This window comes from Molothrus aeneus, chromosome 1, assembly GCF_037042795.1.
Source record: "Molothrus aeneus isolate 106 chromosome 1, BPBGC_Maene_1.0, whole genome shotgun sequence".
In the NCBI taxonomy this organism is placed as follows: Eukaryota; Metazoa; Chordata; class Aves; order Passeriformes; family Icteridae; genus Molothrus; species Molothrus aeneus.
In genome coordinates this window covers 33,152,728-33,180,151 of record NC_089646.1, presented here as the reverse complement: position 1 = coordinate 33,180,151, position 27,424 = coordinate 33,152,728, and the positions used below count along the sequence as shown (strand labels likewise).

Genomic DNA, 27,424 nt, shown 5'->3' with positions numbered 1-27,424 from the left:
AGAAAAAAAAGAAAGGGTTTCTCCTACAGTTGCCATACAAATTATCCACTTATATCCCCAGAGTTAACTGGTAGAAGAAATATTCTAGATTGGTTTTCAGAAAACTCAGACATCTCTGTAGGCTACCATTGTACTTGAAATACTGAAAAAAAAGTATATGGTTATGACAGATTTCTAAACCCAGAACTTATTAAAGTTCATTCCATCCTTTTATTACCATCCTCCAACATGCTGATAGTGCATAAAGTGAAATGAAAAACAGAAGGGTATTTCCATTGTTTGCAGGTTTTAAAAAAAGGAGTCAGGTGATTAAGACAGACATAGGTCAGAAAAACCTTGCACAGGAAAATTCATTTCGCTACATCCCAAATTTTCAGAGGCATCCGAGTACTGTTTTGCCTCACACAGCAATACCTCAGGAGAAAATTATTTCTTTTCAGGCCATGCTTTCAACAGGAGGCTGGATCACATGATCTCCTTTCTCCTCACATGTATTTGATACCTCAGCCACACTGAAAGAAATGTTTGAATAATAGAAACTGGAGCTAAACCTCACATGCTGCATACTGTAGCACAAATGCACAGACAAGCAGCAATGCAATATGAGTGTTGTAGGGCACCCAGAGCCATGTAGCTGTCTTTGCAAATTTGGGCATATACAGGTTACAAGTAATAGATGAAAAGTGGTTCAAAACCAGAAGCAACTATTAGGAATGCTGCAAACCAAAACTTTGCTTGGGTTTTGACCCTTAGTTCCTAAAGCTGCCCCACCTCACATGAAAGAAAACATTAAATCAGTTTGCATCACTGAGGTTCAAAGTACTTCATAAATCTCTGAGGAGCTTTATATCAAAGTTATCAGTTGAAAACAGATTTACACTTTGTGGAGATGCTTGTGGTGGGTTGATCCAGGGTGGACAAAAGGAGCCTACAAAATCACCGCATCACTTCCATCTTCAGCTGGACAGTTAAGAAAAACTATAACAAAAGTCTCATGGATGAAGACAAGGAAGATCACTCCCAAATTCTCTGCCTCCCTGCAGTGCTGGGAATGGGCATTGGGGATTGGGGTCAGTAAACCAAATGATGTTTCTGCCATTCCTTCCTCCTCAGGGGGAGGACTTCTCACACTATTCCTCTGCTCCAATGTGGAGTCCCTCTTCCTGGAGACACTCCTCCATGGTCTTCTCCAGTATGAGTCCTTTCCATGGGCTGCACATCTTCACAAAGTGCCACAGTGAGTCCCTGCCATGAGGTGCTGTCCCTCGGGAACAGACTGCCCCGTTTGGGTCCCCTGCAGGGTCACAAGTCCTGCCAGCAAACCCACTCTAGCACAGGCTTCCCACATGGGTAACAGCATCTTTCTGGCCTGGCATGGGGTCCTCCATGGGGTGTAGGGGGACAGCCTGCCTCACCTGGGCCTGCAGGATACAGGGGGATCTCTGCTCCAAGACCTGGAGCACTGTCCTGGATTGTCAAGCAAATTGTATTCTATTTGTCATCTGTACGACAGTTGTCTTCTGTTAAGTGGGCAGTTTTCCTTATCTCTTCCAAAACTGGGGAGACATCTGCTGATAACAGGCTATTGAATGTCACTGCATGACTGATAAGAACTATAGCATCCCTTGTGAGATGCACTGCCCAGAGGGAAGAGCCAAGCATTCTACCCAGATATAATCTTGAGATTCTGGAACACCAGCACAGCTTCTCCACTGGATTTCTCAGAGGAACAGCTGCCTCTTCTTCCAGTGGATCTTCAGAGGAAGACTACACCCTTTACTACAGGATCTCTGCTCCAGCAGAACCACACCTGACACTCCAGGAGGGCTGCAGCCACAACTCCAATTGGACTGCTACAAACACCCTGACCCACAGGGTGTCAGGTTGTGTTCTGACTCAGTCAGTGTTGTTCTACTGTACTGCATTGTTTATTTTATCTTTTTATTTTCTTCCCTATTTAAGAACTGTTATTTCCTGCTCCCATATTTTTTGCCTGAGAGTCCCTTAATTTAAAATTTATAGCAATTCAGAGGTGGGGGGTTTACATTTTCCATTTCAGAGGAGGCTCCTGCCTTCCTTAGCAGACACCTGTCTTTCCAAACCAAGACAAGCACTTCTTATTTAGATGAATTAGTGAAGGAGAACAGAGGGAAGCTTTTAAAAATCATCTGCTTCTCTTAGCTGCTTAACTCTGCAGGTACTTAAAATACATCCACATCTTGGGGCAATAAATATTTGGAATTTATTCTATGGCAAATATGAAGAAATTTATTTGTAAAAGAATGGAGACAAACTTTCTTTGAACTCTGCTGTTGAAGAGAGTGGCTCAAGAAAAACATAAAAGCACATGTTTGGTGCTGAGCTTGTCTTTGAGTGCAGTTACCATTTTGACTGAGTACCTATTTGCCTTTAGAGACCATCATAAATTCTGAGAGGTACAGGTTTGCCTGTCCCTCAAGACATATTTCAAACTAAAATGTACAGCCCAATTCAGCAGCTGATTTCTTTTGGCAGCTATGAAAGAAAAGTCAGAAGTTTAATTAAGATTCCTGGGAAGAAATTAAATACCAGTGGAGGTACTGCAGAGCAGCCTACAGTGTAGTTATACTGGGATAACATATGGCTTGTGGACTCTTGAAAGAAGTGTGAACCCAGGTGATTCTGAATTGCTCTTGATGTGCCAGTCTGAGGAAAGAGCAGGGGAGGGGAAAAGAGCAGGCAGTTTTCACAAGGTTCTTCCTGTGTCTGCTCAGCCTCCACTGCATGTTTCTGGAAGTTCTGTATTTCAAGACATTTCCTACCAGATATGTTCTTGCACACATTTTTACTACATATGATTTTATGAATCCGGGGGGGCCCTGGAGGATTTCAGAGCCCACCCCCATCTCAAATGTGTAACTAGTGATAAATTCTTTCTGGGTCTTATTTCCCTCTGCTGCTAAGTGCAGATGATGCACAGTTTTGCACTAGCACAATATGTGCAATAGTGATTTTCTCAGTTAACCTAGAAATCACCAAGATGAGGATACAGTAACTTGGGCTGACTGAAAAGGAGCACAGAGGAAAAAAGTTTGCAGGTAATGTATAAAGTCATGAGGTTTTTTCCCCATTTTCCAGGATGTAACAGAAAAATATTCTCATTTGTTAGTATTATTTGATAGTGAATAATCTATTCTTGCTTTCTATGATACTTTTCTCTTAAATCACTATTGCATTATATGCTCTTACATGCGTGCTACAAAAATTATTGTTCGGACTGTTTCTTGTAACATGCAAGTGACAGGTTCATATTCTGGGTTATGACATAAACTAGAAGATTTTTAAGTAATTAATTTGATAATCAACTATTATATTCAAATGAAAGATATACATAAATACATTTTATACAGGAAAATTGACTCGGAGATACAAAACATATGTCTCTTCTCTAAAGTAAGAGCAATTTGCAGTTATGGAAATGAGATTCAAGTCTGGAATTCTCATCGATGCAAAACTGCAAAATGGTTCGTGGCCACGAGAGGGCAGAAATAACATTCCTTGTAAAGCCTGATTTTGGGGAGAATCGTGTATTCCCTTATAGAAGCTGGGATGTAAATTAGCACGGCAAACTCCTGGAGGAGTTAGAAAAAGGAAACTAAAGCATTAGCTTTACAAAATCTATCTCATGAACTTTAAACCTTAACAAGTCTGGTCATGTCAATTTTCTGTCTTTTAATAACCATTCCTAGAACAAATAATTTTTTTTAAAAAGAAATTACAGTGGCATTTGACATAAAGCATGAAGAGATAATTTGTTGCAGTGTGTCTTAATCTGCCTATCAATTCTTTATAACTTTTGCCGTTTAACACCAGCTTAAGGATAAGAATATGTATAATTTCTCACTTCAACAAACAGCTTGCTTTGGCTCTTTTTGGATCTGTGAAAGGCCACTAAGCTAATGAAGGGTCTAGAACATTTCTCATATGATGGAAGGCTGAGCAGGAATGGTGCAGCCTGGAGAAGAAAAGGCTCAGGGAGGATCTCATCAATGCATACAAACACTGAAGGGAGGCTGCAGGAGAAGAGGGAGCCAGGCTCTTTTCATTGTGCCCAGTGAGAAGACTGAAACATCTGAACATAAGGAAGCACTTAGCCTGTGAGGGTGGCTGAGCCCAGAGAGGGTGTGATAGATCCCTCCTTGGAAACATGGTCATAGGCAGCCTGATTTAGGCCTTGCCAGGTGACCATCAGAAGTCCCCTCCCACCTCAAGCATTCTGTGATTTTATGATATCCATCTTTCCCTTGCTTCAGCAGCACAGGACATCCACTGTAGCCTGGTAAGGGAGCTATACAGAGATGTATCAAGGAACTTCATCCTCCCAATTAGTTTTTTGCCAAAGAAATTCAGTAATGTGGAGATACAGGTGGCAGTGAAACACACAACTAAGGTACTGACAGATTTACACGTGGGGGATGACCTTTTTGTGTAAAGATTCAGAGTCTAGAACTGATGTCCTAAGCCTTTTTCTTCCAGTCAGCACACCCTCTGTAATAACAGCTGAGGTTACTCATTCCCATTGTGTCCTAAAATCACAACTCTAATTCTTCCATAGTATATTTTTGGAAGGAAATAACAGACATTTTTCAACAGTTGAGTAATTAATGCAATGAAGGAAAATATTCAGCTGAGCCCTTCCAAAGATTCAGCTCTAGAGTAAGATAGAGCATGAAAAAGACATACTGAAATAATTATTTTTTTAGAATATATTAAACTTGTGAACTCTGGAAATCACTGATATAGCTGTACACTTGCACATGGCACAAGCATTAAAGCTCAGTTCACTTTAATATGATGGCCAAGTTATCCAGGTTAAAAACAAATCAGTGGTTCAAAATCATAATAAACCAATTACTGGCTCAACTGGTTATTAATAACACAATAGTGCATTTAAGACATATTCAGAAAAGCTATTTATGTTCTATCACTTGCCAAAAGACATGCTTCCAGCTTTTTTCACACTGCTTTTCCAAGAAAAGTAGGACCTCCAGCTAGTTTTGCTCTCACTGGTGAGAAAAAACAACAGAAAAAACCACTCTTTTCAAATGCATCCATTTGTTTTGCTGCCAATTCAAGCCAAACAAAAAAAAAAACCATACTGAGAGAAAAGGTCAGCAGAAGGAAGTAAAACAGATCAAAATCTATCACCATGTCTGTCAAACACGGGAAGGCAAAAACATCCAGCAAGCCAACTTAACCAGAATCCAAACTCCACCAGTGGTGGCCAGCTCCAACTGTTTTGAAGGATGGTGTGAACATCCCACAAGATCTTAGCAAAGAATATTGGTATCTCCAGGAATAGGAATAAAAAACTGGCACTTCATGGAAGTCTTGTTGCTGTGCTGCCTGCATTACTTGAAATCCACTAGGCTCAGCTAATTTGTCAAGAATTGAACCAACATCCACATGACTTCATTAAATTCTTCCCAATCAAATTTTCTGTAACAAACTGTCTTGGTTTGTGGCTGTATTTATTGCTTTATTCAGGAGAGGTAATACTGCACATGACCTACATGTGTGTGGGATCCCAGCTCCCAGGTGTGCTCTAACATCCTTCCACCCCATTCAACAGTTAAACCCCTGCTGGCATCACCAGCTGCCTCATCCTGTGTGCTGCTTCCCAACACCTTCTTGCTGTGATGTCAAACACTGCCAGAACACAGACCAAAGCATAGTCACTGTGCACTGAATAAGAAGGTAAGCTTATTTCAGAGTTCAGCCCTACAGTTTCCTATTAATGCTTTTCTTCCAAAGAGACAGACAATAATGGTTGGGAAGAGAGGGGCTGATCTCTAAATACTGTCTCCTGTGTTGGAATAGTATTTCTTTAGGGTTCTGTAAGCACAATATTTGTTACATTTAGAAATCAATTTTTACTTCAGTGTCATTTCTCAAAATAATCATGTATCATTTTCCTATACCTTCCTACTTCCTCCCACTGGGAGTTTTTCCTCAGCAAAGCCTCCCAGTGGGATAATTTGTTCTCTTGATCATGGATTTCTGAAAGCTCTGGGGCTGAAATGTGTATGATGGGGGCTCCTGCTTTGGAGAGATATCATCCTGGAAACTTCTGATTTCCTTTGTGGGTGATTTCCCCTGGATCAATAAGGACTTTTGACTTTGGTCACGGAGGTAAAATCCCCTTGGATTCTTCTGCCAAGGAATTGGGCCCATTTGCCAGGGAACAGAGCTGGACAGACAGTAGGGGCTCCTCTGCATGCATTGGACTGTGTCCAGAGAGCGCAGCACTATTCTTAAGGATGTCCTGACCCTTGATCTGGGTCCTGCTCCTAAAGGGAGGTGTCAGTGACTACAAACTTGAGGTCCCCGAGCCAGCCGCCTGAAAGTGCTGTGCAAGGAACTAATTTTCTGGAGCTGAAGGCAAATTTTAGGATTTGAGTGGTGCTTTTGGACTAGTGCAGCTGCAGGGACACAGTATATGTATGTCCTATATGAACCCTTTTGATGAGGGAGGGTGGATTGTGGTGAATCAGTGGTCCTGGTGCTGGTGTGCTGGGTAAGACTGCAGATAGGTTTAAGTCTGTATGCATAATGTGGATTTGAAGCTGAGTGCAGTCAAATCATGACCTGGTGCTATGGATGATGGCTGAATGCTAGGAGACTGATGAAGTAAAATTGATGACACAGATCCCTGCCTCAATGGGCAGCTGCTGTCATGGAGTTGCAAAGAGAACCCATGAAATGTGGTACCTCCCTCTATGTGCAACAGGCAGGGCGCAAAAAATCTGCTAGTCACAGGCTCCATCTGTAATTCTGGCAGCCAGAAATAAGTTTCTGAGACAGGCTAATAAAGCTGGATAGAAAGGAAATTCCACTGGGGTCGGAACAATGTGGACTCAGAAGTGCATTGCATTGCAAGTTCTAGCAGAACCACAGCAGTTCTGCTAGAAGGAAAGTCTGATTTCTGTTTCTTGCCCACTTGCAGATTATGGATCAACAACTCAGAACATTTTTCTCATTGCAAGCCAGTTGTACTTGAATGTGAGTCATCGATGTAAGATTCCCATAGTGTTCATATAGATACCATATTAGACCTACCCAATACTCTATAAACTGCCAGCATGATAGAATTAGCTTAGGTTTTTTCACTTGAATATGCTACATCAACTTCTTTCCTTCAAAAACATATGGCTGAAACTTCCAGACATCCTGGAAGAATAACATATTTCAAATATTTTCAAATTAGTTCCCTATTTTAATAAGGCAAAGCAAAATCCTTTGCATTTTACTGACATATGCTAGAGAAGAAGAGGACTTGTTTAAAACATCCTTTCTGTCAAAGCTTTGCCAAAGTCAGGATAGCAAACCTACCAGTCTGATGAATATAAATTGCTCCTTTCTCCTTGAGACTCTTGTCAGATTCTTCTTCCCATTTTAAGGTCCATATCCAAAAGCTAGCAGATCATTAAGTGCAGAGCAACACAGAAGTCTTAAAAGTACAACTCAAAATGTAAGGATGTAAAACCAAGGCCTCTCAGCCTTCTTCACATGATGAGCCATTGTTTTTTAGTCAAAAGGAGTCTTGTCACAGTGTGTGGAAAGCAGAGTGAATACAGTGCTTCCCTTTGTGAACTTACCTAGCCATTATTCCACACTGTGCTTGTCATGGAACAAACAGCTCCTGAGGGCTTCCCCAGGACTGTCCCAGAAGAAGCAGGCACAGATACAAGGGAATGCTCTGCTGGCTCTTGGTGGATGGAAAAGGAAGCAGTAGTGCTTATTTGTCTACTTTGTCTAAGAAGCTGATGGTGGTTTTTTGTCTTTTGGTCTTCTCTTTGGAGAAGACTCTTTCTCACTGTGAACCAAAGCTTCATCTGATAGAAAGTAAAAGTCCTGGTGCTTTTGTCATGCACAAGAGAGCAGCTCAAAGCAGAGGCACCTTGTTTAGATATAAATGCCTGCATGAAGTTCTGGAGAGTTCAGGGGTTTACACTGACTTAGTACACCTCTTCTCCTCACAAACAGCTGATCGACCAGCGTTGAAATACAAATTTGTTCAAGTGAAAGGAGGACTGAATCATTTCCCCTAAGCACAGATGTAGAGACGAAAACCATGGCAGTTAAGGAAAAAGATATTTTCTATTAAAAGTATCATGGATTTAAAGTCCTTTTCAGAGTGGGACTGGAACTTCACAGTGAAACTGAATTCACCAAGTGAGACTTTCTGTGCAGAAGTCCTTTTCTGTGCAAGTCCAAACTTTATGCTCTTACTTGAAAGTTTATTTCCAGCTTCTGTTCATCAGTAACACAAAGCAATAGTATCACACCTCTTTAATCTGCTTATTTTCATTTTGTTTTTATGTTTGTTTTATTTTGTAACCTGGTACAAATAACCAGTAGCAGTAGTAAAAGCAACCACTGTTTCCTGTAGACACTTGCCAGAATTAGGCAGAACTCATCTGTTTTCTCCTTAGTATTCAGATGCAGTAACAAATTCTCTGGTATTTGGTATTTTATCCTGCATCTTCCCCTAAAAGTTCAAATATTAAACATGATAACCTGCTACTGCATAACCTGCCCCAACACTACCAAGAAAATGAGGGATCTGAAGTCCTATCAAGAACATTCAATCTGCATGTAGCACTAACTCCATTTCAAATTCCTTGCTTGTCCGACCGTCTCAAAAGACAGGTAAGAGCAGAACTTGTAAAGGAAAATTATTCCATTAGAAGTATTTGATATCAATTTACTGTTACTGAAAGCATTTTTTCATGGTTATGTTTTTCTGGCAAGACACAATTTTTTCTTTTTGCTTTAATGAAACAGAGTATCTTCTACTTTGTGCAATAGTCTGTCAGTCTCCCAGGAAATATGTTCATTACTGCTGAAAAGGTGACTGCTAAAATAAATTATACTGTGGTTTTGGCATTCGAAATCTCCTGAAATGATTTTCATAAAGAATAAAACGAACACATATATTGCATTTATTTCTAAGTTGAAAAAAAAGAGCATATTTGACAAATCAATCACCAACATTTATCATGGTATCTACTCCTGTTTTAAACCTTTTTTTTTCCAAGATCACAGTTTGACCTAGAATTACTGAAATAAACATTTAAATTAAAATTTAAAATTAAAGGAAGCTTGCAGTTAGCTTTCGTAATCATCAGCATGTAATCAGGAAGTTTCAGGAATCAATGTGTTTTGACAGTATTTTACAGGTTCAATTATACTAATAGCTGGGGGGCAGAATGTGGCAGAATTCCTGCTATTTTAAAGGTCTGGAAAGCTGAACTTCCATGCTGCTTGGCACTCATGACTTTTTTTTTTCAATCTAAATTTGTATTTTTTCCATACATAATGGATTCCAGAGTGAGCCTCAAGTCCTCCAACATTCTTTCATACAAGATTTTATCTCTGTTGTTAGCAAAATCAGGTCCTAGTTTCCATCTTTCTGTCAGGCTTCTGGTTTACTACACTTGATAAATTCTTTCATTATTTGTAATGTCTCCTATTCGACATCTGAATTTCAGTCAGAATACTTTGATATTATTGAATTATCATGCCTGTCCAACTGTGTCTTGATGCCTCCCACTTACATATGTGCCCTGAGGCAAGTTTTTGTGGTATTCCTTGCATTGCAGGAATTTGGTGAATTTCCATCTGCACTCTTTTAACTATTAATAGGCTTGGAAGGTTACTGAATTACAGGCCTGATTTAAATTTTAATGAATATCCAGGAAAGAATCATGTTAGCTACACAGGATACCCAGAAAAAGGAAAAATTAATCAATGCAACAGCAAGGCACCTTTCAGATGACAACTATGTTAGACCCAGTTCTGAAACACAAACATTAAATACACATAGCAAGGTTGTAACATTCTTTTCTCTGTGACCATGAAAATCTGTATTGTAACACAGATCATAAACTACATTTTTCTGCTACTGTAAACACACACATGAACTCCCCAATTCATACCTGAACAGATGGCTGCATGTTTTACAATATCATATGTTTTTAAAATGTTACACTTTTTCTTAGTCACATAAATACAAATAAATAAATCAATAAATAAATAGAACAGTTGTTCTCAACTTTTAAAAAGAATTCATCCATTAATTTTATTACATTATTTTCTTGCAATGGAGATTTGCTACCAATATTTGCATGGCTAGACTATCCCTGAATAACCAGAAGCATGTACATATATTTGAATAATGCTAGGTTGCATATATATACAGAGAAGGTATCCTATGCATTTTACCCTATCATCAGATAGTCAGATTCAGCGTTGATATCCTAAGATTATGTGCATAGTTATTTATAGGTTTATTGGGAAACTGTTAATAAAAACAAATCCAGACCATCCCACGCTAAAAAAAATTCAATTAATTCCAATTCTGTATGTTGCTCAGTGACTGTGTCACTTGGCATGTATTGTGGACTACAGGAGAAGATGTGTAGTGTGAAACAGTGAGGATCTGAGGTGCTGAAAAAATAAATTTCAGATGACCTTTACTTTGGATTAAGGGTCCATTTGTGGCTGTGGAACCCTCCTGGAATATTTCTGGAACACAGCTTTCAGATAATTACATCCATAAGGAACCCAGTTCATGTACTCCAAGACCAAGGTACTGCAAAACGGAGACCATTGGGAGGTTCATGTCAAAAGTAGAGTCCTGAATTAAAATGCCAGTATGAATAAGAACTCTCCTTCCAAGACCTGCTGGAAGCTGTTGGCAGCACATACCCTCAGATGTGTTGGCTTCACATACTGATCAAAACAATTACTGGAGGCCTTCACAAGCTCATAATTTAAGACACTGTATTCTTACACTCTGGTTTGACATCCACATGACATACAAAACAAACCTGAAGGGAAAAATCCAACTTTTTAATAATAAAGAAGGCACTAGGAAACTGATGTTCTGATCCCAGGACATTATATTGTTGGTGGTGTGGGTTTTTTCTCAGAAGAAAAGAGCCAGAAAGCTGGAAGTTGTCTGTCAGAATTCAGAATAAACCTACTATTGTGGAAGTTTAAAATCCTAATAGCTTCTATTAAATCATTGTCTATAGTGCTGAGACTCTTAAGGGGTTGTTCATGATAGACACTTTAAAAATATGTTTACCTTAGCCCTTTTTTGATAATCTCTGGACTGAGACATTTTTTAATGTGTGTTGAGATCTCAAATGTCACTGGATCAACATGGGCTATAAATGTTTCTTTGGGAGAAGGAGACTTCTAAATATTTTAAGTTTAACACAGTCCTGTTTGAACTGACTAGATGATCAGACCTGTGTATGCAATGCTTCTCTTTTATGTCCAAGGTAAAGTGGTTGCTCTGCAGCTTGGTAGCCAATAGAGAGCAGCCACCAGGAATGGTTTATTAATGTTTCCAGTGAGAGCTGGCCTAATGAATACAAACAACACAGCCACACAGGTGACGACATCTGCCTGACTACTTTTCAGACTGGGGGCAAAATTGTAGACAGAACTTGTAAGTGAATGCTTGACTTCCTGCAGAAACTGAGAAACAGAAAAGTTTTCTGATACTCTATGGCACATCAGATTCTTATTTTGGTTCATCATACACATCAAACTGCTCAATGTCAAATGACACCAATGTATGGAAATGTGCAGAGTATCCTCAGGCTCTAGCACATCCATGTGAGTGCCTAACACAGCATTCCTTCAGTCTAAACTACAGCTACTAAACAGTAACATTTCTCACTCCTCTCTAGAGATGGAGAGGGGAAGTTTTCAAGGCATAAATTACAAATTCTGAAATCAGTGGGAATTAGATGCTAAAGCTTCCATCTGTGCTATTGCATATATTTGCTGTCCATATGCTACTGAGAGTGCAGGTATGCATGTGCTGGCAGCTGATACTCAGTAACACTGCAAGATGCACATGCTGCACACATCTATCACCTTCTTTCTTCCTCTCACTGAGCACAACATCATTGACTTGACCCAACCTTCATTAAACAATTGCCAATGGCTGTTGTATTAACTTCTTCTAGTGACAGTTCATCCTAATGGCATTAGCCAGAATAAGCTGAGTAAGTCACTCATTGTTTAAAAGACTTCAGGTAACCATCACTGTTGCTGCCATCAAAAGATGTTTTGGTTTTGTTTGTTTGGTTTTTTTTCTTTCAGATATAAAGAGTTCAGGAAATTCCTCCATTGCTGCAAGCTTCCCTGAGGAGCAGAAAGGAAGCACAGAGGACTTGCTCTACATGTACTGCCAGAAGACAACTGAGCAAGGGAAAAGGATCTCCATGTACATTTGTTAATGGATGTACACCTTATGGTAGTGGAAAAGACCCTCAGCCAATGTAGACTAGACATATACTTCTCACAGTCAAAATGTTTTAGTGAAGTGCTTTCACCAAGAGAAGCACCAGGCAGCAAAATGCTTGAACAGCAATTTAGACTGAGATGTACAAATATCTGCATGGGCACTTTAAGCTTTTATTTTTTTCACAATGCCCTAAATATTAATGTGGAAATATATTGGTACTCACAAATCTCTACACAATATTTTGCTGAAACACTTGAAGTTCCCAATTTCTGTATTTATTTTTTGCCCATCATTTGATAACTATTTACTGTTTATTATAACAAACTGTTGGATGTTGTCCCAAACACCCTTTCTGAACTTAAAGATTTCACTTTTGGCCTAATTTACAGCATCCCCGAATACCATAGGCATAAGCATGAAAAGTCAGTGCTCAGCTTTTTCAGAAAGCTGTTGTAAAAGAAGAGATATGTCTAGGAACAACAGCTGAGGAGCTGTTGGGGAATGCTGGGCAAATGATGATGTCAAATCTGTGTTGTTCAGACACTCATGTAGGATTCAGATGACCATTACTGACTTACAGGAAAGCTTTGAAAGCAGAGCACGCTGCTTAAGGCTGACTCAGAAAAGCCCAAGGATAGCCTTCAGTCCTGCAGCTTTTCCAACAGGAATGGAAGATGCAGACTAGAATGTCAAAGAGTTAAAACATGACTCAAAAACTGGAAACTTGCCTTCCTGTCCTTGTTCTCCTCTTTGATATCATGAACTAACCTTTACGTGAAATGATCACAGAATATCTCAGTTTGGAAGGGACCCATATGGATCACCAAGTCCAACTTCCTGCTCCTCACACAACTATGTAACACTAAACCATGACCAAGAGCACTGTCCAGATCCCCCTTGGACTATGACAGATTGGTGCCAGATTACTCCCCCGGGGTGTCTGTTGCAGTGACTGGACACCCACAGAGTGGAGAACCTTCTCCAAATATCCATCCTGAACTTTCCCCGATGGACCTTCATGCTATTCTCACACATCCTATCATTTCTGGTCACCAGAGAGAGGAGATCAGCACCTCTGTGTCCCTTGAGGAAGGTGTAGACTTTGTGGAGGTCACCCCTTCTCTTGTCCCAGCTGAGCAAACCAAGTGACCTCAGCTGTTCCTTGTACATCTTGCCCTTGAGACCTTTCACCATCTTGGTCCCCTCCTCTGGACTCACTCTAACAGTTTGATGTGCTTCTTCCACTAAGGCACCCAAACCAGCTCAGAATGCTCGAGGTGAGGCTGCACCAGTGCAGAGCAGAGCAGAGCAGTCACTTCCCAGTCACTTCCCTCACCTGGCTCACTGTGCTCGGCTGGATGCACCCCAGGGTACAGCTGGCCCTTTTGGCTGCCAGGGCACACTGTTGACTTATCTTCAGCTTGCCATCAACCCAAACACCAGATCTCTTTCCCCAGAGCTGCTCTCCAGCCTCTCATCACCCAATCTGTTCCTATAACCAGGGTTACCCCATCCCAGGGGGTATGCATTTGTTAAATGATGCTGATGGGACTTCCATCCCAGAACCATGGCAAAGTGCTGTGATGCCACAGTGATAGGACAGCTGCAAGAATGCCTAATGAGCTTGAAACAAGAATTTTCATTGCTCTTGTGTTTGTCTTTTCTGAATATGCAATCCCTTGGATTATTTGTTGTCCAGGCACACTAGCGTAGAGCCCCTAATCAATCAAAGTGAATCCCACTCTGGAGGAAAAAAGAGGTCCAGAAACAAACCCTCCCTATTCCACAAGGTGGAAATTGCCCAGGTGGCATGTAGTCTATGTCTCTACATTCTCTACAGTACACTCACACTGCAAGCCAGGAGATTTTGGCTAACTTAGGCATAGTACCTCATGAGAAAGCAGATGAGTCATAGCAACTACTTGTCCCATCTCAGAAAACCAGTGTAGTAGTCAGAAAGGGAGAAGAGGTTAGCAAGCTACTTCATAAACTTATGTTAATGACATTCATTTGCTATTTTCTGGACAGTTCTCACAGTAAAATGTTACTGCAGGAGAGTTGCTCAAGGTACTGAAGGTGCTACTCAGGGGCCAAGGACTGTAGCCTTTCCTCCACACTAAGTTTATGTAAAACACAGAAAACAGGCAAGCAACAGAGCTACAGTAACCCCAATAGTATCAGTTTCACTGATCTCCAAACATACCAGAGATACAGGCTAGATATTAATTAAAAGCTTAGTCTAGTGCAAATAATTACAGAGTAAAAAGCTGAAGTGGGCAAGATTCAAATGAAATATTTTCGTGTTGGTGCCTCTGATAGTACTGGCACAAATTTCAGTGGAGAAAGTATAAGAAGTTTAAATATACTTATGCTTATAATAGAATGTATATATATATATATATATATATATATATATATAAATAAAATTTGTAAATAGAACTTCAAGAAGTATCCACAGTGAGAATTAATTAAAATGTAAGGCTTTTTCTAATGCCAGGAAAATCTTACTGATTATGGCTGATCTTTCCACCTGCATTTCCATCATTTTCATACTCTCATTTGCTCTCTGTTGTTGGTTTTGTTTTTTGGTGTGGAGCTGTTTTCAGATTCTTGTCAGTGAAAAGCACCATGAAGTCTGGCTGGATTCTGTGAGCCCTTTGGCATCAGGAGGAGCTGAAAGTGATCCCCAGAGTGTAGAAATAACTCATTTTAGGGTAAAAAGTTGGAGCCTGTACCTATTTGAGGCATTCCCATAAGTCCTGTTGAATGTTAGGTGTGTGTGGTAAGGAACTGTAAGAGCCAGGTTTTCACAGGGGGAAATTCTCAGCATTCTCAGGAACTTTAAAGTCAGGCATGGGTGCTCAGCACTTATCAAAATCCAGCCCTACATGATGTAGATTTTGAAACACAGGATAATTTCCACACTGGCAGTGTGGAAATGAGTTTTGATATTAGCAGTCCCCTGAGAAATCAAGACAAAAACATACCAATTTATTTGGATTTTTACAAGGAAATAGAGCATAAGCTTTATAAATTTATGTGTTTCCTTAGCACAGAGGCCTTCCTACTGAACAATACTATGAAGTCGCTCAGCTGGTAAAAAAAAAAAAGTGATGTGCGTATGAATGATGTACTTTAAATTTTTAGTTAACTAGATTGCAAAGTTAGAGAATACAGCAGCAAACTGAATATTCATTCTACTCTGATGATATGAAGTGCAACTATGATATGAAATCAAAGGGCCATGTTCTGTAAAAAGAGATTAGCTAGTAGCAGAGGACAACAAACACAGAAATTCAAAATACAGGATTGTGCCACTTCAGCTCAAGTAGCTCTTCAACAAGGATCTCTGAGTTTGCTTTATAGGTTGCCTATATTTATCAACTAGTAATACTCAAAAATATTAGCCTTTCCACTTGTTAAAATCCAGATCAAACTGAAGTACCTGAAGTAATCATGACACCATATGTATTTCAGTCCATTTTTCTCATACATATTTATACATATGTATTTTTGGAGGAGGCTTGTCAGGGATTATTTTCCTCATTGTTGCTGCTTAAGAGATATTTGAGTCAATTTGGGTGCTGTGGGACTTTTGCAATCCAATATTTTGCCACTTGATGGCACCAGCAAAACACTTGATCAAACTATGAGGATTTTTAGATTAAGGCAGTTTGAAGCATAGATGTAAATTCTTCAAAAAGAGAAAATAAACAACCTCTTACATCAGCATAGATAAGTACATTAGAAACCTGAGAATAATTCTGTGGTGATTTCACAGTTAACTGTACAGGGCTGTGAGGTGCATTCCTCGTGACAGGTGCTCACCTGAATGGGTCATCCAGGTACACAGGCTGAGGAAGAGATCACAGCACCTTTCTAGGGATTTCCTTCCTCAACAGGAAGCAACCAGGGACTGCTGTGACTCTGTGCCCTTGTGTCAGCTATATAAGGAGGAAGGAGATTTTACAGGAGTAGGTCAAATTCTGCCCCCGTACACACTGAAAAGCACATAACCTTGGACTCTGAATGTTTGATCAGCAGATCATTAAAATCTTTTCTCTGTTTTTATGCAATCACATCTTAACCTGAAATATGCTGGGTCTCTGAAAATATTTTCATTTGTCCTCGTTTAAGCATTTTATTTCCCTATAATATTCTATTTTCTTGGTCTTTAAAATACCTTTAAATTGAAGGAAAGAATATATCCTTTAAAGCAAAAAGTAAAACCCACACACAAAAACTCTTCCACATTCATAGTCCAAGGTCTTTCAGAGCAAATAATCTTCCTGCCATCAGGAACTATTAAATGGTGACAGCCACATGGAACCTTTCCTGAAAAATGCACTCTGAGTGGTGCTAGGCAGACCTACCTGGGAGCTAATAACACTCAGTTTATTTACCTTATAGCCTGTGAGGGCTCCTTTGAGCCATTACTGTCTTTTGTGGGAAATGAATTACAAGGGATTTGCAATAACTCTTTACACTTTCATGGGCCAACAATGCCCTTGCCTTAAAGATGAGCACTATCTACCCTTGTGCAGTTTTGCACACTGGAATCAGTCACTGACTGGCTGCAGATGGGCTTTCCTCAGTGCACTGGCAGTGGGTCACACACATATGCCCTCCCAGTCAAAGGTACTGGAGAAAAGTAGTTGCCTCCTCACTTCTATAGGTGTAATGGGTCCTCAGGTTCACATCAAACAAGACCACAAAAGTTGGGAAAGGTGTTGAAAAACACCTTTTAGCCACTGTCAAGAGCCTTAGTTATACACACATATCAGGATAGAGCATTGGCAGCTGTCCTCCCACAGTCAAGCCATACCAATGAGGCTTCCAGTAGGTTTAGTGACAGCATACAATGAATGAAAACTGTTTTGTTAAGTTTTTTGGGTTGGTAGCTGGTTTTGGGGTTTTTTTGGTGGGTTTTTTTTGTTGTTTTGTTTTGTTTTTTTGTTTTTTGTTTTTTTGCCTTGTGGGTCAGGATTTAAGGCTAGGCAAGATAAGTGGTTGCCTCCCTTTGCAAGAATAAAAGGCTGTAGAGAAAGTCAATTTATACATTTGAAACAATTTATTCTCTAGTTGTAATTTCCTTTCTGTGAAAATTGGCAGGAGTGATACATCTGATTCTCTTAATAATTTACAGAATACATGGGAAAGTAACAGGAAAGAGAAGCAAAATGTTCTCTGGCCTGATCTAGAAAAGAAGGTGAAGGTCATGAGGCGCCCCGGGCTGCATCCCTTTCAGGCCAAAACCACATTTGAGAAAAGAAAGAGATCTTTAGAGACCCCTAGCATGTGTCAGAGAGTAGGAAAGTAGCTCTAAGTGGGAGACCCTCATGAAGGTCACACAGGTTCCAATGTGTCTCTTATTACTATCACTGAACAAGTGCATCTCTCCACTTAATGCTCTGCCATCACAAGGGAAGCTGCAGAACTACTGCACAGAAGCCAGAGTGTCCATAAGGATATTCTCCCTCATGTGAAACTTGATTTATGCCTGTTTTATCAAAAAGTGATGGAAGAGTGCCCATAGTCCACTCATTGCTAGGGAAATAGGATGATGTTCATCTGCACAACTCCCTGGATTTTTTCCGGGCCTTTCCAAACTGGAAGCATAAATCCCTCCACCACAAGCCTTGACTTCTTTTCAGTAGACAAACTCCATATGCTCTGTGGACTGAACATAAAGGGGCAGATGATATAATACTGAGCAACTGTTTCTTGTGTGATACTAGCAGACTCCAGCAAAAGTCTAATAGAACTCCAGTGAAAACAGTGCCAAATTTTAAAAAATTGCTAATATCTTACTTCATTTCTAGAAAAGGCTCTACCTTTCTTCTTTCTCTTCTGTCTTCCATTCTGGGTGGCTTCAGGTTGATTAAACAGTATGAGTTTTAAAAATATAGCAAATATTCTAAGCAACCACCCTTAAAAATGCAAAACTTTGCTGGCTGTTACAACCTGAACTCAGAAACCTTCTCTAAATCATGGCAGTCATGAAAATGCACGTTCATCCTTATTTTATTGCTGTCTTAAGTTTAGATGTTAAAATGAAAAGTGATACACAATGGTAGTTAAGTAGTTGTGCCATGCCAGAGCTCAAAGCAAATTAACTGTCCTTATTTATGTGTATGTGTATCAGCAGTATGTCCAATTATTGCAGTGAAAAATGTAGCAAGTCACACTGTAACACAACAAAACGGAAATTGAAAACACTTCTAACACAACAAAACGGAAATTGAAAACACTTCTTAGTATTTCTTTTCAATTCACATTCTGTTACAATAATACAGCTGTAACAGAATGTGAATTGAATAGAAATACTAAGAAGTATTCTACATATCTACAGCACTGGTAGTTCTAACAGTAGAAATAAATGGAAAATCAACTGGAATTATCTATGGAATAAACTTTCAGAGACTGCTGGTCTACATGGCATTTCTATAAAGTATGGCATTTCTGTAAAGGCTTCCCATTATGAAGACAGATGTGAACTTTGAATCAGAGTCCCAGTTTGTTATAAATGCAACAATATACAAATGGTTGCCATAATTCAACACTTCAAGTCCTGGTATCTTTGTAGCATCACACATTAAAAATAGATCTTTTGTTCAGCTCAGCTGAAGCATGAGTTGTGCTGGCACAGCAATTTGTGAGATATCACACCTCATGTTGATTGCAGTGAGTCCCATAGCATCACAGCACAGATTTCACAATGAAGTGCATGACTTGTGTATCTTGTATCAGAATGTGTGAATAAAATTGATCTGGCAGTTGAAATTTATCTTTAAAACACCCGTGTTAGTATGGAAAGAAATAAGCACACGACTGTATTTAAACTCTTTTTTGTGAAGGGACTTATTTCCTCTTTGTAACTGTAACATCTATCTTTACATCTATCTTTTACAATTCAATGATGGAGTGGCCCAGCTGCACCCTGAGTCACAGATGACTTGGAGAGAGCTTGGGTGCAGCTCCATGTCAGAACTATGTCATTAACCAAGCTACTGAACAAACCCCAGCCATGGGAGGAATAGAGCTCCTGTAGGAACTGCTAAGGCTAAAATGAAGGAATCCCTGCAGGGCCTATTAACATCCCAACAATTCTATGTCCTCCAGCTGAGCAAGTGGAGGAGCCCTAAGAAGTTACCATCATCTCCTGCTTGGAAATGAATCTGGGACATCACTCTTCCCATTGAGGAAAAGAAGGGGTTTTGGCAATATGCAGGTTTTGGTATACAGCTTTTAAGAAACATTGTGTGACAATGTACAAATAATAAAGCTTAAAAAAGGGCTCTCATCTGACAACATCTCCTACCCATTTACAATAAAGACCCTTTGAAGCAAGGGGTCAGATAAGCCTTTCTGGTAGATAAGCCTTTCTTATGAAATACACAAAATTCTGGAGTCTACGTAAACTACTTAGATTAGCCCAGTAATACTTCAAGCATGTGTTTTATTTTTTATTATACCAAAAAGAACTATTAAGCAAATAATTACTTTTTCAACCTTAGATATTTTTCTGACTTGGTAAAATTGTCAAGAGACTCTTATCTAGGCTTAGTGATTAAATTCTTGCCCTTTAAAGTTAGTGGGTTTTTTTGCTTGCTTTGAAATAATTAAGTCTCCAAGGTAAAATATAAATAATGTATTAGCATGATATGAAGAGGTAATTTCTCTGCAAGTATAAAGAGGGTATGTTTTTTGTTTTGCATTACTGATAAAAGGAATTTTTTTTAATTTCTTTTTTGTACTAATAGTACATACCATTGTTAACTAATATAGACCTTATTACACAAAAGTCTAAGGAGATAGATTTTTTTTCCTTCACTCTGTTTCAGAAAGACATTCCACACATCACGTGTTCTTGATGTCTTTTCAGTCTTTGGCACCTGGCAACACAAAACATTCCTCATGTAATGAGTGGTGTCAGTAAGAGCACTGCCTGCACTGCTTACACATTTTTTCCCTAATATATATTGATTGCACTAATTCAGATAAAGGGTGGGAGATGCAAATGAGAGTGGGTCACTTCAGCTAAGCTGTTACATTTCTTCCCTAACATAGGCTTCCCAAACCACCAGACACTTTGCCTAGGTACATTTCACCTGTATCTTACCTTTCCTTAATGAAATAAAAGGGCAAGTTGTTCTTCTCTCAGTAAGAATTGCGCAGTGCAGGCTCCTTGGCAATAAGCAGCAGCAACACTATGAGGCACAAAAATCTCTCTATTGAACAAAGCATGCAAAGATTAGGTCTAGAAGATTAGCAGTGTTTACTTAGCATACACACTCTCCTAACAAATACTGATCTTGCTGACTTGCCTATGGGCTAATTGGGTTTTCTTGGCTGTGTTATTCATGGCCTCTTTACCTAATGTGAAGTGTCTAAGAGCAACTACAAAGCACAACTTCTCTCTCATAAAGCAGATTTATGAGAGAGAAGCCTCAGAAAAGTCCAGCTTGGTAAGACCTCGTTATGTCATGACACACAGCTCCAGGAACTGAATTAATCTGGCTCCTGGACAAGACATGACTTTGCTTTACACAGCAGCTGGGGGGAGGTGTTTGCTCTCAGCAAGCTGCTGTATGCAGTGGTGCTAAAGTTAAATGAATCCAAACAGGGATTCATTTAACAGGCTGGTATTTCTTACTGGAATAAACCACCACGTTAGTTTTCCTCCAATTTCATGATTGTCCTGATTTTATTAAGTCTTAAATTACCCTATCATTAAAAATTTATAGCTGAAAAGAACAGCCACAGGAACATGGGCACTCCATGAAATGCCAGTTCTCAGTATCCCATAAAATCTCCAGTTTAGCTTTATCCTCCTTCCTCACAGAAATAAATGTCATCTTAGAGACAAATTTTGATTACACAAGCACAAACTCAGTTACTATTAATTGAAGCTGTACAAGAATCTTAAATTCCCTTAAGCCACATAAAAGTAAATGAGAATCAGTATGATTGATCATGTAAAAAAGCTGGAAGGGCAGCATCATTGGAAATTCTTGCTTGCAGGGTGCAAGCAAAAGGGGATTAAAAAACTAAGATATCACCTTTTTGATTCTCACATCTCTCCCCGTTCTTGCAAAGTGTTATATTTAATCCAAAGCTGAGTGAAATGTGAAATGTGAAATAAGGAAATTTTCTTTCTTTCTGTCCTTCTTCCTGAAAATTTAAACGAACCCAAGATCATTGTGCCTGCCATTTTCCCCCTCTTATCCCTACCCTACACACATTTCTAGGTACACCATGCTCCCAAACTTCACATCACTTAAGGGTTGAGACACTGGAATCAATTCAAGCAGTCATCAACCTTTCGATCCCAATATCTCTAGCAAGACTTTTGACATGGTTGTTCTGAGGAAGACCAGAGGTAAGAGAGAACTCTGCTGGCTTACCCTTTATTCTTGAAACTTACTTAAAACCACTATGGCAGCTGTGACTCTTTTCTGCTGAAGTTTAACAGAATCTGACTACACCAGTGATCAAGGGAAGCACCTTGGCTTAAACTAACAGCACCTGTATGTGCTGTTAGTTGCAGTCTCATGGAGGATGTCTCAGCACTGAGAATAAAGCAATCTGTGGCCCCCTTGTAGCCTCAGAAGCCAACAGAGCTATTAGCACAGCTGCCATTCCCCACATAAGTTCATGGATCACTTAGTGTGTCTGATATCTTCTGCCAGACAACTAATTCTCAACAGTTCAAAACAGGGAAAGAAAAATAAAAAAAAAAAATAAAATCAGTGGGACCCAAAAGTAGCATTTTTTGAGCCAAAGTCATGCCTGCCACCTGCACTGGGGTCAACAGAAATACCCATGGAATAAGAGCTGAATGATTTAAAACATTTTATCACTACACAAGTAGTAGAACAAGATCCAGAGAGAAAAAACAATTCTTCATATCCTTTATGAAGCCTGAGATGAAACCCTAGACATTCACCATTTGCAGAACATTATGTAAGCCATCATGAGGTATTTGTTTTTAACCCCTGCAGCATCTTACCCTGAGAGTGTTTTACATCAAATATTAGAGGAAAAGGGCATGAAATTATTGTTCTTAACTGACAGGAACTATGTTTCAGAAGACTTCAAAGATCATCTTTGTGAACTGATGAGGAGCACTTGGCAGCTACTGACTGCACAGGGTTAGGGGGAATTTGGGACAGGAAAAAGCCAGCATGTCTGTGTGCCATGGCAGTGCTTGTAAGGAAAGGTTTGGCTGCAACGGTTTGGAACAGAAAAAGCACATACTGGTGTGGATAAGAAGCTTTTCAGGAAAGTAAAAGCTGATAATGTTAAGTGGGAGGTCAATTTGCATTAATTAGCTGCCATTCTCAGTCACTACAATGCTGTACTGTTATTTATATAATTAGGTACATGAGTGATTTTTAGTGAAGTATTTGTCCATCCAAAACCAAAATCCTTCCACAGAATATGTAATGCTAGTAGTAGTAATTTTTAGTCAGTTTTCACTGATCAGTGGTCAATTTAAGAAACACTAATCATGTGTGGAGGTGGATTAACAAAGCCTATTTTTGCACAACAGGAGGATCACCAGAGACCAAAATCTATTTCCAGCAACATTTAACAGGTTCAGAATTATCAGCTAAGGGGACAGTTACCATAGGCACTTAGGAAATACTTTAATTTCATTTGCTGTTCCCTCCATATGTTTTGACTTTCTCAGAGACTGGGACACTCCAGTTCTCATGGCTGAAGGAGAAATCCCTGGTTAAATACAGATAACCCAGACTACAGCCCACTGACTTTTACCAACAGAAAATTGTACTTAAAAGCTTTGTGTCTTTTCCACATCTCTCCTTTACAAAACTCATAATATCTCTTATGTAATTAATGCTGGCAGCATCATTGTGAGGTAAATAAGGAAACAAGAGGCAGAAAGACTGGAGAGAGAAAAAGTGGTGACAGAAACAGGGTTGGAACTAATTCCACTGCAGTTTTATTTTTAAAAGACATCTAGAAAAACTTAGTTATTCCTGATGGTGACATTAGGGGTTCAGAACAAGCTTCACAATTCAATAAGTTTTAGAGTCTGCTGTTCCTGTTTGTAAAATCATGCACAGAAAATAAGAACCTTCCCTGCTGGTGTGTGAATCATTCCAGAACTCCTGCAGTTGGCAATGGCAAGGTGGCCTTCTGCAAAGGCAGCTTTCTTCTGGTATAAGATCGAGCTCCCAGCTGCCTGTCACCACCTCTTTGCCTGAGACAATTAGATTTCCAGATTTAGTGGCGCAGATGATCATGTAGAGTACTTCCACTAAAACTTTATCACTTATCACTGGGTTAATTTATGATGATAAAAAATCATCTAATCTTGCTGATTTTGTACCAAAAGAGTGAGTTCTGTTTGCACATCCATCAGACCAGTTTCCAAAGGCAAAACAGACATCAGCAACAGCTCACAGAAAGCACCTCTCCCACCGTCACAGCTGTCTTTATAGTGAGCATTCATCTACAGCTAAAAATGCAGATCCATCTGTCATTCTGATCCATGCACACACTGTTTACAGATGTGGCAATGGAAACAATAACAAGCAGTTTATTTTAAGGCAGTTTATAATCGTGACTACTACCAAAAAAAGCTTACAAAGCTTTCCCTGCCTGCCATATGTGATTACCATGAGAACTTGATTCCAAGTTATTTGACCCAAGTTCAGCATAAGTACATACCTGTTGAAACTTCCACTTGAGTACTAATAGTGCAGCAAATATATTTTTCCACAAGATTTAAATTTTATTAGCATTTGCTAAATTGATAACTCAGGGAGAGGAGTGTAACCACATGTTATTTCAAGTATTTAAAATAGTCTTCCCATACAGCACACATATTTGATTTATACTTTACCTGTTCTTCTTGTCCTTCAACTTTCCAAGCTTGTTGAAGAAAATGGTCAAATATATTTTTCAAATCCACCAAGGACAATGGTTCCCAACCCCGTTTTAAAGAGCTCAAATATAACTTTTCTCCAGTAATAATCAATATGCTACAAAACACTGAAAGGGCTCTGGAGATCACAACATACAGTCAGGTCTTCACAGGTAAGCAACTTTTATTAAATTAATTTAGTTGGGATAGCAATGTGAGACCACAAATTGTTAGCACCTAAATTACTCAAAGACACCGATTTTTTTGTCATTTAGTAACAAAGGACACATAAGCTGTAGATTTTCTGAGGTTTTTCAGGGGGATTGTGGATTACTTCTGATTTTCCTAACCCATAAAAATGTGTGACAATAAAGCAAGTCTCTGTTTAGGAAGAGTTCCAATATATTGCCTTATATAAAAGCAGTTTGCAGATTGACTGGACAACTAGGTGGAGACACAGAACTAATAAATACTGGATTTACTAAGAATCTCACACTTCCACCATAAGTAATACTGGCAAGAGTATTATCAGAATCAGCTGGCAGAATTAAGCCTTCTCTTTGACAATACTTAAGCACAGGGCAAAGCTCACTCTAAAGCAGAAGCAAAAGTTCGGAATACTAAATCAGTCCTGACACAGCAGGTTGACAGAATGGATTAATGGCTTCTTTGGGGTTTGCAGAAGGGGAAGTTACTGTGATTATCTGCTTACTTTTTATCTTACTCTTTTAAGTCAGCACCAACACACAACAGAAATTCAAAAGACCTTTAGCCTTGAGCAGTATGTGTAACAGTGTCTATAAAATGAGTTGGCAGCTGTCATGTGAATGGGGACAATCAGGACAGTCTGACTGAACTCACCAATTTACTGTCCTTATTGCATTATGTGTTTGATAAGTGACTTATTACCATTGCAGAATACTGCTTCCTTACTAACCACAGCAGTTTAAGTTTGGCAGAGTTTCTATGATTTATAATCTTCCATTGGCATGAGTGACTTGTCTTTCTTCCTCCAGGGTGCATAAATAACACTGGCAAATTCTATTTTAATGCCAAGATTTACTCTTAAGGATTTATAAAACTATATTGAAAAGCTCTTTGTTTGTTGTCTTCAACACTTTTTATATTCTCTGTGACCTGTTTAAAAGTGAAAAGATATTATCTGCATTAAATGCTACTCATGCAAGCAGAGCATAATGTGGTATATAAGCAGAGCAAATCAAGTGGAGAGTTGTGTTTTGCTAATGCCTCATTACTTGTGATGGCTTTATATACACAGTTCTGATTGATTGCAACTCTAAGCAATTGTAACTGACTAAGCAATTCTGCAGGTAAAACAGAAGGAGCACATTCCTGCTCTGCTGGCTTTATAGCACTTTGTCCTAGGGTGACTACCCCAGAACACACTTCCAGATTCAAACTGCATGGACTTAAATAAAGCAGGGCAACTAAGTAAGATGCTGTCATTTTTTTAGTTATAGTCCCAAGTGGCCCTGGATAAGAAGTCCCCAGATTGTCCTGCTTTTCTTCTATTGGATTAAAACAAATCCAGGTAAGGAAATCCCTTCTGATTTACATTTTACATTTTCTGATGCATTTATAAATTTCTGATAATTGAATCTCTGTATCTGAAATGGAAAAGCTGTCTAACTTTTTTTTTCCAATGTGATGAAGGAAAAAAAAATGGTTTGCTTTATGATAATGAACACTTCAAAGAACATTTTCAACAGTTTGTCTCTGGAAATGAAAATCCAGACCAGCACCTCACATAATTCAAAACTGAGCAGTTTTATTGCCCTCTGGCTTCCAAAGTGTGATTGGCAGAGGCGTATCCTGGGCCATGGTGATTTACCTGAACAACACTCATCCACTTACAGCATACATATGTTGAATATCAAACACAGAGATTGTTCAGCACAGTAACTGCTGAAGTTCATTCTTTGGCTATGGGGCTTAAATGTACTTTATGTTTGAACAGTTCCTTTGGCTCTGCACCAGCATCTAAAGCCTAAACAATGTAACAGATTGATAAAGGTTAACAGTATGTGAGCAGTGGATCAAACTGTGGTTGAGAAAGCTAGAAAGTCACATGCAAGTGAGCATCCTAAAACCACCTGCAACTGTTCCTAAAAGAAGTTAAAAACACACTAATTTAAGTCACCATTTACACTATCACTCATATGAGAAGAAAGATGCTTATAGAAGAAAGAAAAAAGCACAAGACATCTATACCCATTTATATCTTATGCACCAGGGTAGAACAGAATATTTAGTTCTCCAAAGCATAAAGAGTGACTCTGAGCTCCCTATATGACAGGGCAGTAGTGAAGGTCTGGGCTGTTTCTCTTAACTGAGTGACCTCTAACTGCGCCTTTTCAGGGCAGTCAGGGTCAATGGTCTGCTAAAATAAGCAGTCCCTGCCAAGAGACATAGATGGCAGTATAAATCCTGCTACGTTCTTCATACAGAAACACTTCTGCTGGTCTGTCAAAAGTGACACCTCCAGAAGGGTGCACTGCATACTTACTTCAAGGTGAATATCCCCATGAATCAATTCTGCAAAAGCAATACTCCTTCAGAAGCCTTCACCTGTACTCTGCATTCCCACTGTTGTCACCAGCTACTAAGGCACAATGCTGAGTGAAATAAAAAGAGCAGCCAGCCTAGGTCAGCAGTGCACAGTGACAGAAAGCACAGACCACAAATGGGATGTCAGCCACAAGCAGGACACTCTGTCTCAGACATGCTACCAGAAAGTTCCTTATCTTGATTCAAGCCCCACAACCTTCTGAAAATCACTGACATGTTGCAAAAAAAAGCATTGTAGAAGTGGTAGCTTTCGGGAAGACCCAAATTTGAACACCTTCCAAAATCTGCATGTTCACTTTCCTACGAAGACTTCAACCCAGATATTTGGATCAACATACAATAATGAAAAACCCAGTTAGGCTAAGTAAGCCAAGCTTACCACTGGCTGTAAAGCATGAAGAAAGTGGATTTTTTTTTTTCACAGAATTTGCCATCAAGAAACATGTCTGCCTGCATGGAGACCAGAGGATGGGCAAGGAGAGATAACACGGCCTGAATGGATCCCCAGCTGTGAAGTTCCTCAGCTCCAGACAGGACCGATGGAGCTGCAACATTCCTTCTCTATGACAGCAGCACAAAAACAGGTACATGATTCTGTAAAAGGAGAGAGAAAAAATCCTCACAGATAA

The 27,424-nt window shown here is 39.4% G+C and overlaps 1 protein-coding gene across 1 annotated transcript; it reads left to right on the top strand.

The window, feature by feature from the left end:
* The first annotated feature begins 6,491 nt into the window (after positions 1-6,491).
* On the top strand, positions 6,492-27,424 carry SPMIP4 (sperm microtubule inner protein 4). Its single transcript, XM_066548720.1, is given in 16 exon segments — positions 6,492-6,556; positions 8,538-8,664; positions 8,666-8,691; positions 12,166-12,280; positions 12,283-12,344; positions 13,560-13,680; positions 15,362-15,412; positions 15,414-15,440; positions 17,457-17,626; positions 21,508-21,692; positions 24,311-24,379; positions 26,586-26,589; positions 26,675-26,834; positions 27,043-27,103; positions 27,106-27,203; positions 27,206-27,424. Coding segments are annotated over 16 exon segments (1,560 nt in total).